The sequence below is a fragment of the Panthera tigris genome, chromosome E1, assembly GCF_018350195.1.
Source record: "Panthera tigris isolate Pti1 chromosome E1, P.tigris_Pti1_mat1.1, whole genome shotgun sequence".
Taxonomy (NCBI): Eukaryota; Metazoa; Chordata; class Mammalia; order Carnivora; family Felidae; genus Panthera; species Panthera tigris.
The window spans coordinates 38,955,819-38,968,815 of record NC_056673.1 but is presented as its reverse complement, the minus strand read 5'-3'; the positions used below and the strand labels follow the sequence as shown (position 1 = coordinate 38,968,815).

The 12,997-nt window shown below is 37.3% G+C and overlaps 1 protein-coding gene across 1 annotated transcript in view; it reads left to right on the top strand.

Annotated features, from left to right (window-relative positions):
* The first annotated feature begins 886 nt into the window (after window positions 1–886).
* Window positions 887–12,997, top strand: part of TOP2A (DNA topoisomerase II alpha) — a 28,302-nt gene continuing 16,191 nt past the window's right edge. Inside the window, exons 1-19 of the mRNA XM_007085813.3 lie at window positions 887–1,011; window positions 1,867–2,022; window positions 2,243–2,333; window positions 2,599–2,662; window positions 4,092–4,237; window positions 4,391–4,488; window positions 4,927–5,139; window positions 5,501–5,674; window positions 5,861–5,962; window positions 6,077–6,214; window positions 7,507–7,645; window positions 8,842–8,999; window positions 9,291–9,416; window positions 9,675–9,785; window positions 9,924–10,029; window positions 10,121–10,230; window positions 10,446–10,538; window positions 11,360–11,474; window positions 11,577–11,698. Coding sequence (XP_007085875.2) covers window positions 991–1,011; window positions 1,867–2,022; window positions 2,243–2,333; window positions 2,599–2,662; window positions 4,092–4,237; window positions 4,391–4,488; window positions 4,927–5,139; window positions 5,501–5,674; window positions 5,861–5,962; window positions 6,077–6,214; window positions 7,507–7,645; window positions 8,842–8,999; window positions 9,291–9,416; window positions 9,675–9,785; window positions 9,924–10,029; window positions 10,121–10,230; window positions 10,446–10,538; window positions 11,360–11,474; window positions 11,577–11,698 — 2,283 coding nt within the window. The 5' untranslated portion in view covers window positions 887–990. The remainder of the gene's footprint in view (window positions 1,012–1,866; window positions 2,023–2,242; window positions 2,334–2,598; window positions 2,663–4,091; window positions 4,238–4,390; window positions 4,489–4,926; window positions 5,140–5,500; window positions 5,675–5,860; window positions 5,963–6,076; window positions 6,215–7,506; window positions 7,646–8,841; window positions 9,000–9,290; window positions 9,417–9,674; window positions 9,786–9,923; window positions 10,030–10,120; window positions 10,231–10,445; window positions 10,539–11,359; window positions 11,475–11,576; window positions 11,699–12,997) is intronic.

The following is a 12,997-nucleotide window of genomic DNA, read 5'->3' as shown; positions in this document are numbered from 1 at the left end:
AAAAAAAAAAAAAAAAAACCAACAACTTCAGTCTTTGGCTTGGCATTTCCTCCTCAAATGTGAACAGCTTGTCTGCATAGCAGAATTCAGGGAACTTAACACAGAGGAAAGCAAAAGCAACAAGCAGCAGGGCATCCTACTGGCTTTCTGAGGAAAAAGTTTCTGTCCTCGAATGACCCCCTAAACACCGTCCTCGGCTCCGGAAGCGGTAACCACAAACTATTCTTTTGGATTGACCAGCTTGCAGCCCAACGCCGCTCTACTGGGGGACTTGAATGCTGCTCTCCATTTTGCGTGGCCTCTCCACACCCTCTATTCTACCCCAAAACCACCACTGTGGCACTTCGGTTTCTTCGAAAAGAAATTCTTGGGAGGGGAGGTTGAGGCAGACGCCAGAATCTGCCCAGAAGGCCGGCTCTCGGTTTCCTCAGGAAAATGAAGCTAGGACTCCCGTTCCTCTCGCTAAAAAGCCTCGGGACGGGAGATGGTTTTTAGATTTCAGGGATCTGAAAGAAATTAGCAGCTCGCGAGGAATGCTTCTCCTTCCTCCTTTTGCCCCAGCCTGCACCTCAGAAAACCACGCTGGCCCCCCGAGTCTCTTCGGGGTAGTCTGCACCGAGAGAACAAATAGACTCCTCCTCATTCGCCAGATTCCCTGTCCGTCTCTCCGCTAAGACGCCGAGTGGTGCCTTTTGAAACCCTCTAGTCCCGCCTCCCTTGTCTAATTGGCTTGTTCAAACAGGCCCCGGCCAACTCAGGCGTTCATTGGTGAATATAAAAAACAAGCTATGATTGGTTTCTCAAGACGGAGCCTGTGAGAGCGAGTCAGGGATTGGTTCATCTGGTTTGGGCGGGCTCCAGGAAGGTTCAAATGCGACTAGAAGAACTTTTCTAACCGACGAGCGTCTGTGGAGAAGCGGCTAGTTCCGTGGTGGCCTCGTGGGTCCCGCCGGTTTAGTCGCTTGCACGACCCCCTTCACGACCGTCACCATGGAGGTGTCACCACTGCAGGTATAGCTCGTGAAAGGGGCGGTCGTGGAGGTTCAGCGCGGCCCGGCATCTCTCTGGCTTCAGGCGAAGGGTTAGGCTCCGGGGCTGTGGTCCGATCGCTGCCGGCCGGGAGCCGGTATTCCGCGTCGACCGGGTCTCCTGGGCTCGGCGGGATCGTGAAGAGGATAACACCACTTTATGGTGCTAGTATTGAAGTATTATCGGCTACTCTGGCTTCTGGGGTGTTGGGTTCTGTTTTACTGTCTCTAGGGTCAGTATTCCACTGGTCTGTATTATAATGGTCCGCGTGTGACTTTAAGCCGCACAGACAGATGCTTTCCTTTCCTTCCCTCCCGTTGAAAATGAGATTGATTGCCCCTGACCCTGGAAGGTGCAGAGCACTGCACGACGTTCCTATTGACGAGCCGGCAGGCCCGAGTTGCTTGGAATATGTCCCTTCTGTATTCAAAACGTTAACTTGGCCAAGGATCGAATCGATGGCCTTCCCAAACTGATGCTGAATAGAATCTGTTATGTGCCTGGGACATAGCGGGCACTCAGCAAATATTTGTGAAATGTATGAGAGAAGTGGGTGTATTTTATTGATGACATCTAAAACATTCAAGGAAACTATTTTCACGTCACGTGCACTTAATGTATGTTTATTCAATCCGACCCCTGGGAGCTTTGCTGCAAATTAACTTAAATTGCTGTGTTTGTACAAAACGATGTCAGCTCTACCAATACCTGGTAAGAGATTGTGATTTGTTACAGTGGGTAAATCATTACGGTGGGTGTTCTGTTTTTGTTTTTGTTTTTGTTTTTAATAAGCCTCTGATTAAAAAACCCTTTTCTACAATTTTCTAAAATTGCTAGCCTGTAAATGAAAATATGCTAATCAACAAAACAAAGAAAAATGAAGATGCTAAGAAAAGACTGTCTATTGAAAGGATCTATCAAAAGAAAACCCAACTGGAACATATTTTGCTCCGCCCAGACACCTATATTGGCTCCGTGGAATTAGTGACCCAGGTAAAACCACGTAATGAAATGCAGTTACCAAGTAGTTAAGATGTATACTTTTCCAGGTTAATTTGCTATATACTTCAGGTATTTTTAGTGTCACTAGAACCAGCCTGAGCTATCCTATGTATATTGTAGTATTTAATCCAGAAGACTTTACAGTAATCATAATGATAAGACAGAATAAATGTAGGGTAAAAGTAACTATATTTCTTTGCCTTATTTCTAGCAAATGTGGGTTTACGATGAAGATATTGGCATTAACTACAGGGAAGTCACCTTTGTCCCTGGGTTGTACAAAATCTTTGATGAGATTCTAGGTAAGTAAATTCTTTCACATAAAGATCAATCGGTCAAATCCTTCATAAGAAGTATCATTTCTAGCAAACCATGTAGCTGGCAAAAGTGGGGCAGTTTACTGGAGTCTAGCGATTTGAATTCTTTCCTAGAAGCAGCACTATGAATAAATGTTAAATTAATACCTGGGTAATATTACTCCTGTGCTGTTTTAGATTTTTTTTTCTTTCTACATCTTAATGTTTTTAAAAATACTTTAATTGCTTACAAATGTGTATTTTCTTCCAGTCAATGCTGCAGACAACAAACAAAGGGACCCAAAAATGTCTTGTATTAAAGTCACAATTGACCCGTAAGTCTCTTGCATGGTCTTTTGTTTTGTTATAGCTCATTGTTACTGTTAGTTGCATTTGCTTTGCCTTGTACTAACATTGGCTTTCCCACCCCCCCCCCCCTTACTTGCAAAAGTACAGAAAAGCAGAATGTTACAATGAACAATCTGTGATAACTACCACCCAGATCCAACAGTTATCAATACTTTGCTATATTTGCTTCATCTGTATTTTTTCTAAGTCATTTCAAAATAAATTACAGACATTATGACACTTCATCCCTAAGTATTTCAGTAAGCATCTCTAATAAATGCTCTGTCTAAGCATTCTGGAATCTAGAGCTTTTTCTTCTCATGATGCTATTCAAGTTGGAAACCAGCAGGTGGTGATAGAGAATAATTGGATCTAATGTTTCTGGTTATAAATGCTGGGTGTCCCTTAATGGATACACGGGTGCATGTTTCACCTTTTTATTAGCCTGCTCAGTTATGGCATAAACTATATTTTAGGTTCTTTGGAGGAAGTGTGTTAATGATGTATTTGACTGCTCCGAAGGACTTGATATCATAGTCTTTAAGAAAATGAGCTAGTTTTAGTCTTTTGTAGATAATCTTAAGCACTACTCGGAATAAGATCCATAGTGTGTGTCTGGTTATACCTAAAACTGTACTATCTTCTGAGAATTAACATAAAGTAGCTAAGAGAGAAATAATTCCAAATAAATTTTTACCATTTTATTGGCCAGCAGGGAAGTTTACAATTGCTAATGTTTTTCCCTTTCATATTTGTTTTGCAATGTGCTTTGTTGGGTGGGAAAGCTAAGCAAGCTAGGGACAATACAGATGATCCTCTTCAAAGCAGTATAATAGGGGTGCCTGGGTGAGTCGGTTAAGCGACAGACTCTTGATTTTGGCTCAGGTCATGATCTCACAGTGATAAGATCGAGCTCTGGAGCCCTGGAGACCAGCGTCAGGTTCCACACATAGTGTGGAACCTACTTGGGATATTCTCTCCCTCACTCTGCCTGTCTCCCGCTTATGTGTGCGCTCTCTCTCTCTCTCAAAATAAAAAAATAAATAATTTTTAAAAAGCAAGCACTATAATAATATTGTTCCTGAATTTTGTCCTTTCCATTGGGCCTAAATCATTTCCCTTTGTTTATCCTAACATTTTAAAATTTCATATTTTTTTTAGCATTATCGCTGTCTGCCCAGGTGTTGGAAAAGGATTCATTCTTTTTTCCTCTTGGCTCCTATTACAGGAGTGTCAGGAACTAAGCATGATGGGAAAGGTAGTTCATGCTGAATTTCAGAAGATATATACATGAAGAAGAGTCAATGAAATTGAGACTTGTCAATTTATAGATTTTAGAAATAATGATATTTAAATATGAAAATACTAAGCACTAGTTTACATCTGTTTTACAATAAAAGTTTCTTCTTTTCTTAGGGAAAACAATTTAATTAGTATATGGAATAATGGGAAAGGTATTCCTGTTGTTGAACACAAAGTTGAGAAGATGTATGTCCCAGCTCTCATCTTTGGACAGCTCCTAACTTCTAGTAACTATGATGATGATGAAAAGAAAGTAACAGGTAGAGTATTGAGGAAAATAAAGAACATATTGGTTGCTGAAAAAACACATCTTTTAAATGACTGTGGCATAAAAGTTAGAAATACTGGAATAAATCTCTATAATTGATTAACACTGACAGTGATAGCAAAGTATTTTACATTTATTTTCTCAGGTGGTCGAAATGGCTATGGGGCCAAATTGTGTAACATATTCAGTACCAAATTTACTGTGGAAACAGCCAGTAGAGAATACAAGAAAATGTTCAAACAGGCAAGTAAAGAAGTATTTTGTGCCTCCATTATAAGTTGTACTTCAGTGGGGTGCCTGGGTGGCTCAGTTGGTTAAGTATCTGACTTAGGCTCAAGTCATGATCTTCCGGTTCATGAGTTTGAGCCTGGCATCGGGCTCCGTGCTAACAGCACAGAGCCTGCTTAGTATCCTCTCTCTCTGCCCCTCCCCTGCTCATTCTATCTCTTTCTCTCTCAAAAATAAATAAATAAACATTTAAAATAAATGAATAATACTTTAGCAATGTATAACAGCATTAATGGTTGGTTTAACTCAACAAAATTTATAAGCTATTAAATCATGGAAAATTATTCATGAACATATATTAGGTTATTTTTTAGGACTTGTAAATTTGTGTTTAGTTCTAGTTCGTTGTGAAAAGACTTGAATTTTTTCTCTTTCCTATTTTTTACTTGACAGACGTGGATGGATAACATGGGAAGGGCTGGTGAGATGGAACTCAAGCCCTTCAATGGGGAAGATTATACATGTATTACCTTCCAGCCTGATTTGTCCAAGTTTAAAATGCAAAGCCTAGACAAAGATATTGTTGCACTAATGGTCAGAAGAGCATATGATATTGCCGGATCCACTAAAGATGTCAAAGTGTTTCTCAATGGAAATAAGCTGCCAGTAAGTATTTTCTGGGGTGTTAAGGACAATGAAAGACTTTATGTGGTCATCATCAGAGGCAACACTGATTTTTTTTCTCATTATATATATATATACATTTTTTTTTTCTCTAATCGCTTCTTGGATACACTCCTGAAAAGAAAACAGTATGCCACATCTTTTTACTTAGCTCTTTTAAACTCACTAAAGGAAATGTCATTCTCAAACAGTCTCCTAAATAAATCCTTTTGTGCCCTTTAAGACCATTCTCTTATGCCCATTAGTGAACATTATTTCACTGGTTTTGAAAAATCCTCATGGTCTATCATTGAATACTTTTTACAACTTTTTTCTAATACCATAACTTTTAATTCCTGTGCAGGTAAAAGGATTCCGTAGCTATGTAGATATGTATTTGAAGGATAAGGTAGATGAAACTGGCAATCCGTTGAAAATTATCCATGAACAAGTAAACCCCAGGTGGGAAGTATGCTTAACAATGAGTGAAAAAGGCTTTCAGCAAATTAGCTTTGTCAACAGCATTGCTACTTCCAAGGTAATTTTATTTTTGTATTAATCATGATTTATCTTTACACAGAAGTGTTACTCTTTTATATAAAATGAATTTGAATATTTGGCTACCTTGGCATAAAGAGAGCTAAATTAAATTGTTTTCAATATTTGGTCATGATTATAATTTTGAGGATCCTAAGCTTTACAATTTGGTATTTTTCCCCATTAGGGTGGCAGACATGTTGATTATATAGCTGATCAGATTGTGACTAAACTTGTTGAGGTTGTTAAAAAGAAGAACAAGGGTGGTGTTGCAGTAAAAGCACATCAGGTATGGTATTTTAGCCTGTTTTTTTTTTTCTTCTTCTTCTAAAGACAAGGAAGAAGAGAAGGGCTATAAATAAAACCTAAGTTTTTAGTGATGTAATGTCAACTTTTCCTGCAGGTGAAAAATCACATGTGGATTTTTGTGAATGCCTTAATTGAAAACCCAACCTTTGATTCTCAGACAAAAGAGAACATGACTTTACAAGTCAAGAGCTTTGGATCAACCTGCCATTTAAGTGAAAAATTCATCAAAGCTGTGAGTACTTAGACGGATATAAGAAATAGAAACACCTTGCTGTATTGTCCATTGCCCTTCCCAGCCCTGCAAAAACAAAGATTCCTCCCACAGGTCTTCTGCCTCTGAAAAGGAAATAAAAAATAGCTTTCACCTCACTGGTCTTACTACAGCCTTAGTTACCATCCATATGCTTAAATTTCCCCATTACATACCACCATTTCGTTTAGATCACTTCTGAATTCAGCCCATTTAACTGCTTTCCAAACATTGAATGCCTAACGTTGCCTCTCAGTTGACACATACAAAATTGACTCCGTTTTCTTTATACTCACTGACCTCTATACAAAGAGCTTCCCCAAAAACAAAACTATTTCCTGTTTTAGTAAAAGGTTCCAACTAAACACTAGTAAAAGTTTGCATAAACAAAGGTGGGAGCCTTCTCTTTACCCCCCTGCCTTGTCTCTAATCCAACCAGTAAGGTATCCATCTTTGGGGTACCTCAATAGCTTCTCACTATCATCTCTTTTCTGTATTACTATAATAGATTTTTGATGTTTATAACATTTCAGTCCTTTTTTTGTAGTGCTCTTGAGTAATCAAATAAAAACAGTTCAAATTCTTTAATGTGGCCTATAAGACCCTGACATCTCCAACCTCACCTCAGTGCACCTTTTTCCTATGTTACCTAAGCTTCATCCTACTGGCTTCAAATTACTCAGAAGCATTAGTACTCTTCCTTCCTTACAGCTTTTTCACATGGTAATCCTGCCTGGAATGCTCTTACTTAGCTAACTACTTTAGATCTTCAATGTCATTTCCTTAGGAAAGCCTTTACTTTCTCCCCTTCTCCCCAACTAAGTTGGTTCCATTATAACAGTGGACGTACATTATTAGATATAGCACACTTTTCACTTATCCATAACACTCATCACTCTTATAATTTCTCATTTTATTTCCATCTTCCTTGTTGTATCTTAAAGTCCATGAGGACAAGGACCATGACCAATTTGTTTTAACCGCTAGATCTCCAATGTGGATCTCAGTGCCTAGCACAATGTTAAGTGTGTAGTCAGTATATATTTATGGAATGAATGAGCCCAAAGGAACCAGTTCCCTCAGTTATGATAACCTAAGACAGGAAGACCTGTCATCCAATGTCTGGAAATTATTTTTTTGCCTCTTTTTAAATGTTGAATTATTTTTATTTTTATTTTTATTTTTATTTTTATTTTTATTTTTATAGGAGCTCACTTGTATTCTAGAGTTCTGACAGAACTCTTCTTCCCTAACATGAATCTTCTCATTTTCAGGCAATTGGTTGTGGTATTGTAGAAAGCATACTAAACTGGGTGAAGTTTAAGGCCCAAGTACAGTTAAACAAGAAGTGTTCAGCTGTAAAACATAACAGGATCAAGGGAATTCCCAAACTCGATGATGCCAATGATGCAGGTACACAACTAATAATGTTTCCAAACTTCAAAACTTTTGGCTCAGTTATTTGTTTTACTCATTAACAGCATTTCCTTTGACATGTAATATTCAATGGAATATTTTTACTTGGTTAAAAATCAACCAATTTGGGGCGCCTGACTGGCTCAGTCAGAAGAGCATGCGACTTTTGATCTCAGGGTCATAAGTTTGAGCCCCACACTGGGTGGAGATTTACTTATTAAATAAATAAATTAACTAACTTTATAAAAAGGCATCACTTTAAAAAAAAATCTGCCAATTCCCTGTTACTGAACATTTAGATCATTTCTAATTTTTGGCTATTAATGTTGAGATGACTATTAAGAGTATAAAATAAGAATATCTATATAGTGATCTATTACCTAATGTAGAGGAGGAAAAAGTTTTCCTCAGCTCTCTTAAGTCCCTGGCTGGGTCTGAAAATTAAACTGATAAAGACAGGTTAATAGATGAAAAGCATACAAATTTATTTAATATAAATTGTACTGGACACAGGAGCTTTGGGTCTTCATAGGAAAATGAAGACCCAAAGAAATGGTTAAACCTGAGGGGTTTTTTTACGTCAGGTTTAAGGAAGAGTGAAAAGATATGATAAGGGCAAAGAGTATGAACTAAGTATAGTAAATGGGGAGGAAGCTCCGTGAGGCCTGTTCGTTCAGATTCTTTTCAGTGTCACTCTGGGAGATAAGAATGTTCCTTTCGACTCTGGTATATGGAGGGCACCTCTCACATGAGGGTTTCATGATCTGTTTCAATTCAGCTTAAAATATTCAATATGCCACGTGCCCTATTTTGGGGTATTATGTTCTGAACCCCATCACTAACATTTTTTAACATAATATATCAAATGAATGTTCTATAACAGTATAAATATCATGAGAAATGAGTCTAAGAGGGATGCCTGACTGACTCACTCAGTGGAGTGTGTGACTCTTGGTCTCAGGGTTGTGAGTTCAGGCCCCATGTTGGGTGTGGAGATTACTTAAAATCTTTTTTAAAAAGAAAAAGAAACTAGTCTAAGAAACTAGGACTTTTTTTTTTACTATGAACTTTAGTTCTAATATATATCTACTTATTAGTGTTTTATCATAAAACTATTAATAGCACATCTGAGTTAGTATATTTGAGGTTCAACTAAATGTGCCAAGAATTTAATTTGTGTATTTTTATTTTAGGGGGTCGAAATTCCAATGAGTGTACACTTATCCTGACTGAGGGAGACTCAGCTAAAACTTTGGCTGTTTCGGGCCTTGGCGTGGTTGGGAGAGACAAATATGGGGTTTTCCCGCTTAGAGGAAAAATACTCAATGTTCGAGAAGCTTCTCATAAACAGGTAGAACCATCTTTAGAATCTAAATCAAGTTTTATAATACAGGATTTTATGCTCATACTTCATTCCTTCACTGGCATTTTGAAATATATTTCAGATATTTATTATTATTTTAAGAAATTGGGTACATTGTAGCATATCTTAACAGATCTTTCTGACTTTACCTAATGTATAGGCTAATAACTGAAAATACTGAAGCTCAAGAAAACCCAACAATAAATAGTGTCCTATATCTTTGTTCTTTTCAAATTTATAAACAAAACATTACCTTTTTTTGGTATATGTCTATTTCAGATCATGGAAAATGCTGAAATTAACAATATCATCAAGATTGTGGGTCTTCAGTACAAGAAAAACTATGAAGATGAAGATTCATTGAAGACTCTTCGTTATGGGAAGATAATGATTATGACAGATCAGGTCAGAATTGCTTTCAAATATTTTAGATTGTTAACACTAAATTAAACATGTCTTACGGTTATTGCTTTCCTCCTATGTAAGGAAATTACTTAACTTGGAGCTATAATCATCACATACATATATATTACATACTAAATGAGCAGATTTTCTTTTTTTTAATCCCCATAGAAAAGTTTTTGAGAAATTACCAGTAGGTCAGTCATTTGTTTTTGGTCTCAAAATAATTCTTTTGTGTTTTGGCTTTCCAAATATTTCTAGGACCAAGATGGTTCCCATATCAAAGGCTTGCTGATTAATTTTATCCATCACAACTGGCCCTCTCTTCTGCGGCACCGTTTTCTGGAAGAATTTATCACTCCTATTGTAAAGGTATATTAACTTCTAAATTACCATAATGGATATTTTAAGGCCCTAGTCAACCCTTTATACGCTTATAAGCCCAGTGGTGGACAGTATACAGGGGACCTAGGAGTATACAAAACCATAGCAATATCTTCTTTACCACAGGTGTCTAAAAACAAGCAAGAAATGGCATTCTATAGCCTTCCTGAATTTGAAGAATGGAAGAGTTCTACACCAAATCATAAAAAATGGAAAGTCAAGTACTACAAAGGTTTGTAAGAAAACCCGTATAGAACTTCTTATTTTGTTATATACCATTGTACAAGATTATATGGAGTAACTTAGTATTCTTGGCTGTATAGGTTTGGGCACGAGCACATCAAAAGAGGCTAAGGAATACTTTGCAGATATGAAAAGACATCGTATTCAATTCAAATATTCCGGTCCTGAAGATGATGCTGCCATCAGCCTGGTCAGTTTGAGTTCTGTTTCATACGTACATTCTGGTTTTGTAAATCACTACTTTAGCTAGTCAATTGAAACATAAATTTTTATATAATAGAATATTTTATAGAATATGGAATGTTTTTGGTAAACATATCTTAGAGAAAGGGACCATATGTTTGCTTAGTTTGTATACAAGAGATATTTTAGAACCTATTCGTATCAGTTTTTTCTAATTTGTAGGCCTTTAGCAAGAAACAGATAGATGATCGAAAGGAATGGTTAACTCATTTCATGGAGGACAGAAGGCAACGGAAGTTACTTGGCCTTCCTGAGGTAAAAAATCTTACATATCCTACAAAATGATGACTAGTTATTTCAGTAAAAAATTTAATAATGGATAACTATATAAATGTGATTGTTTAGACTACTACATAAATGTTTGTGGCCTGAAAGAAATTGCAAAAGCAATGCACTTTTTCCTAATTGTGTAGCAATTACATTGGCTTTATCTTTAAAACCTGTAAAATATGTCTGCATAATTCTGTATCTTTGAGAGACTTAAGAATTATCATAGAAATAATATGCTGACAATAGCCAAATTATGGAAAGAGCCTAAATGTCCATCAACTGATGAATGGATAAAGAAATTGTGGTTTATATACACAATGGAGTACTACGTGGCAATGAGAAAGAATGAAATATGGCCCTTTGTAGCAACGTGGATGGAACTGGAGAGTGTGATGCTAAGTGAAATAAGCCATACAGAGAAAGACAGATACCATATGTTTTCACTCTTATGTGGATCCTGAGAAACTTAACAGAAACCCATGGGGGAGGGGAAGAAAAAAAAAAAGAGGTTAGAGTGGGAGAGAGCCAAAGCATAAGAGACTCTTAAAAACTGAGAACAAACTGAAGGTTGATGGGAGGTGGGAGGGAGGGGAGGGTGGGTGATGGGTATTAAGGAGGGCACCTTTTGGGATGAGCACTGGGTGTTGTATGGAAACCAATTTGACAATAAATTTCATATATTGAAAAAAAATAATATGCTGAAAGATTTTTTTGGTGTTAAATATTGTTAAGACCAGTGATCTTTTTTTTTTTTTAATCTTTTTTATTTTAAACTAGATCATGTAATACTCTCTTTGGTCCCTCAGGATTACTTGTATGGACAAACTACCACATATCTGACATATAATGACTTCATAAACAAGGAACTTATCCTGTTCTCAAATTCTGATAACGAGAGATCTATTCCATCTATGGTGGATGGTGAGTTCCAATTCGTTAGCCTGTTTCTATCATACACAGAGATCAATGTCCAGAAATGGCTAAACTGAGGATACTAATATTTGCACTTCTTTCATTTTGAAGGTTTGAAACCAGGTCAAAGAAAGGTTTTGTTTACCTGTTTCAAACGGAATGACAAGCGAGAGGTGAAGGTTGCTCAGTTAGCTGGGTCAGTGGCAGAGATGTCCTCTTATCATCATGGTGAGGTAAACACAATCCATAATGTTTCCAGAAAGCATTATAACAGTAATACCTGTAATATCATTTTCCAAACACTTAATGAGAGTACTTAGTGATATGAACACTGGTTCATCCACAGTAGAGGACAATTTGCTGAAATCTGTCAAATTATGAATGTGTTTACCCTTGGACCTAACAAATCTATTTCTAAAAATAATATCCTGATAGGTTACTCATAAATCTGCAAAGATCAATATTCAGAGATATTTAGTGATGTTTAATATAACTGATTCTAAAATTTAGACATCGAAAATGGCTATCAATTGGCAAATTGTTTTAGATTGTGACACATCTATGCCTGGAGTCAATGATATAACTGAAGTAAATCTGTGTGTACTAATGTTGAGAATATCCAGCCCATTGTGTGTGCAGAGAAAAAGCCAAAACAATACCTTAAGCAAAATGTCTACAAGGGTGTCCTCCCAGTTGTTAACTTTGGTTATCCCTGTCAATTGAAAAGGACAACTGTTCAATTTTTTATATGTCTGAATTGTTTGACTTTACACAAACATATTCCTTTTTATAGATTTTGTGATTAAATTCCATTTTTGCATTCACCATATGTATACATATTTTTAATGTTATTAGTTTTTGAGAGAGCAAGCAGGTGAGGGGCGGGGTGGTAGGGGAAAGCCATGGAAAGAGGATCCGAAGCCCTCTCTACACTGACAGCAGCGAGCCTAATGCAGGGCTGGAACTCACAAGCCATGAGATCATGACCTCTCCTGAAGTTGGACACTCAACCCAGGCACCCATGCATTCAATGTTTTATTTATTCTTGAGAGAGAAACAGAGGCAGAGCATGAGTTGGGGAGGGGCAGACAGAAAGGGAGGCACAGAATCCGAAAGCAGCCTCCAGGCTCTGAGCTGTCAGTACAGAGCATGATGCGGGGCTCAAACTAACGAGCCGCAAGACCATGACCTCAGCTGAAGTCAGATGCTTAACCAGCTGAGCTACCCACGTGCCACAGTTTCTAGTACTTTAAAATGTAATGATTGTCTTGCTTGTCACTTTTAATCAAAATGTTCACACAACAAACATTTGTTGAATGCTTACCATGCACCAGGTATATATTTAAAAATCAAATATGTTCTTTACTTCAAAGTATAATCACAATTTAACCAGAGGACCAACACGCATTCACGCAACTACAGAATAAAGTGATGCATACTAGAATAGAAATGAGCAAAGTGTTGTAACACAAAGGTGGAAATATTTCATTCTGCTGAGGCTGAAGAGAAGAGCTATGCCTTCAAGGTTAAGT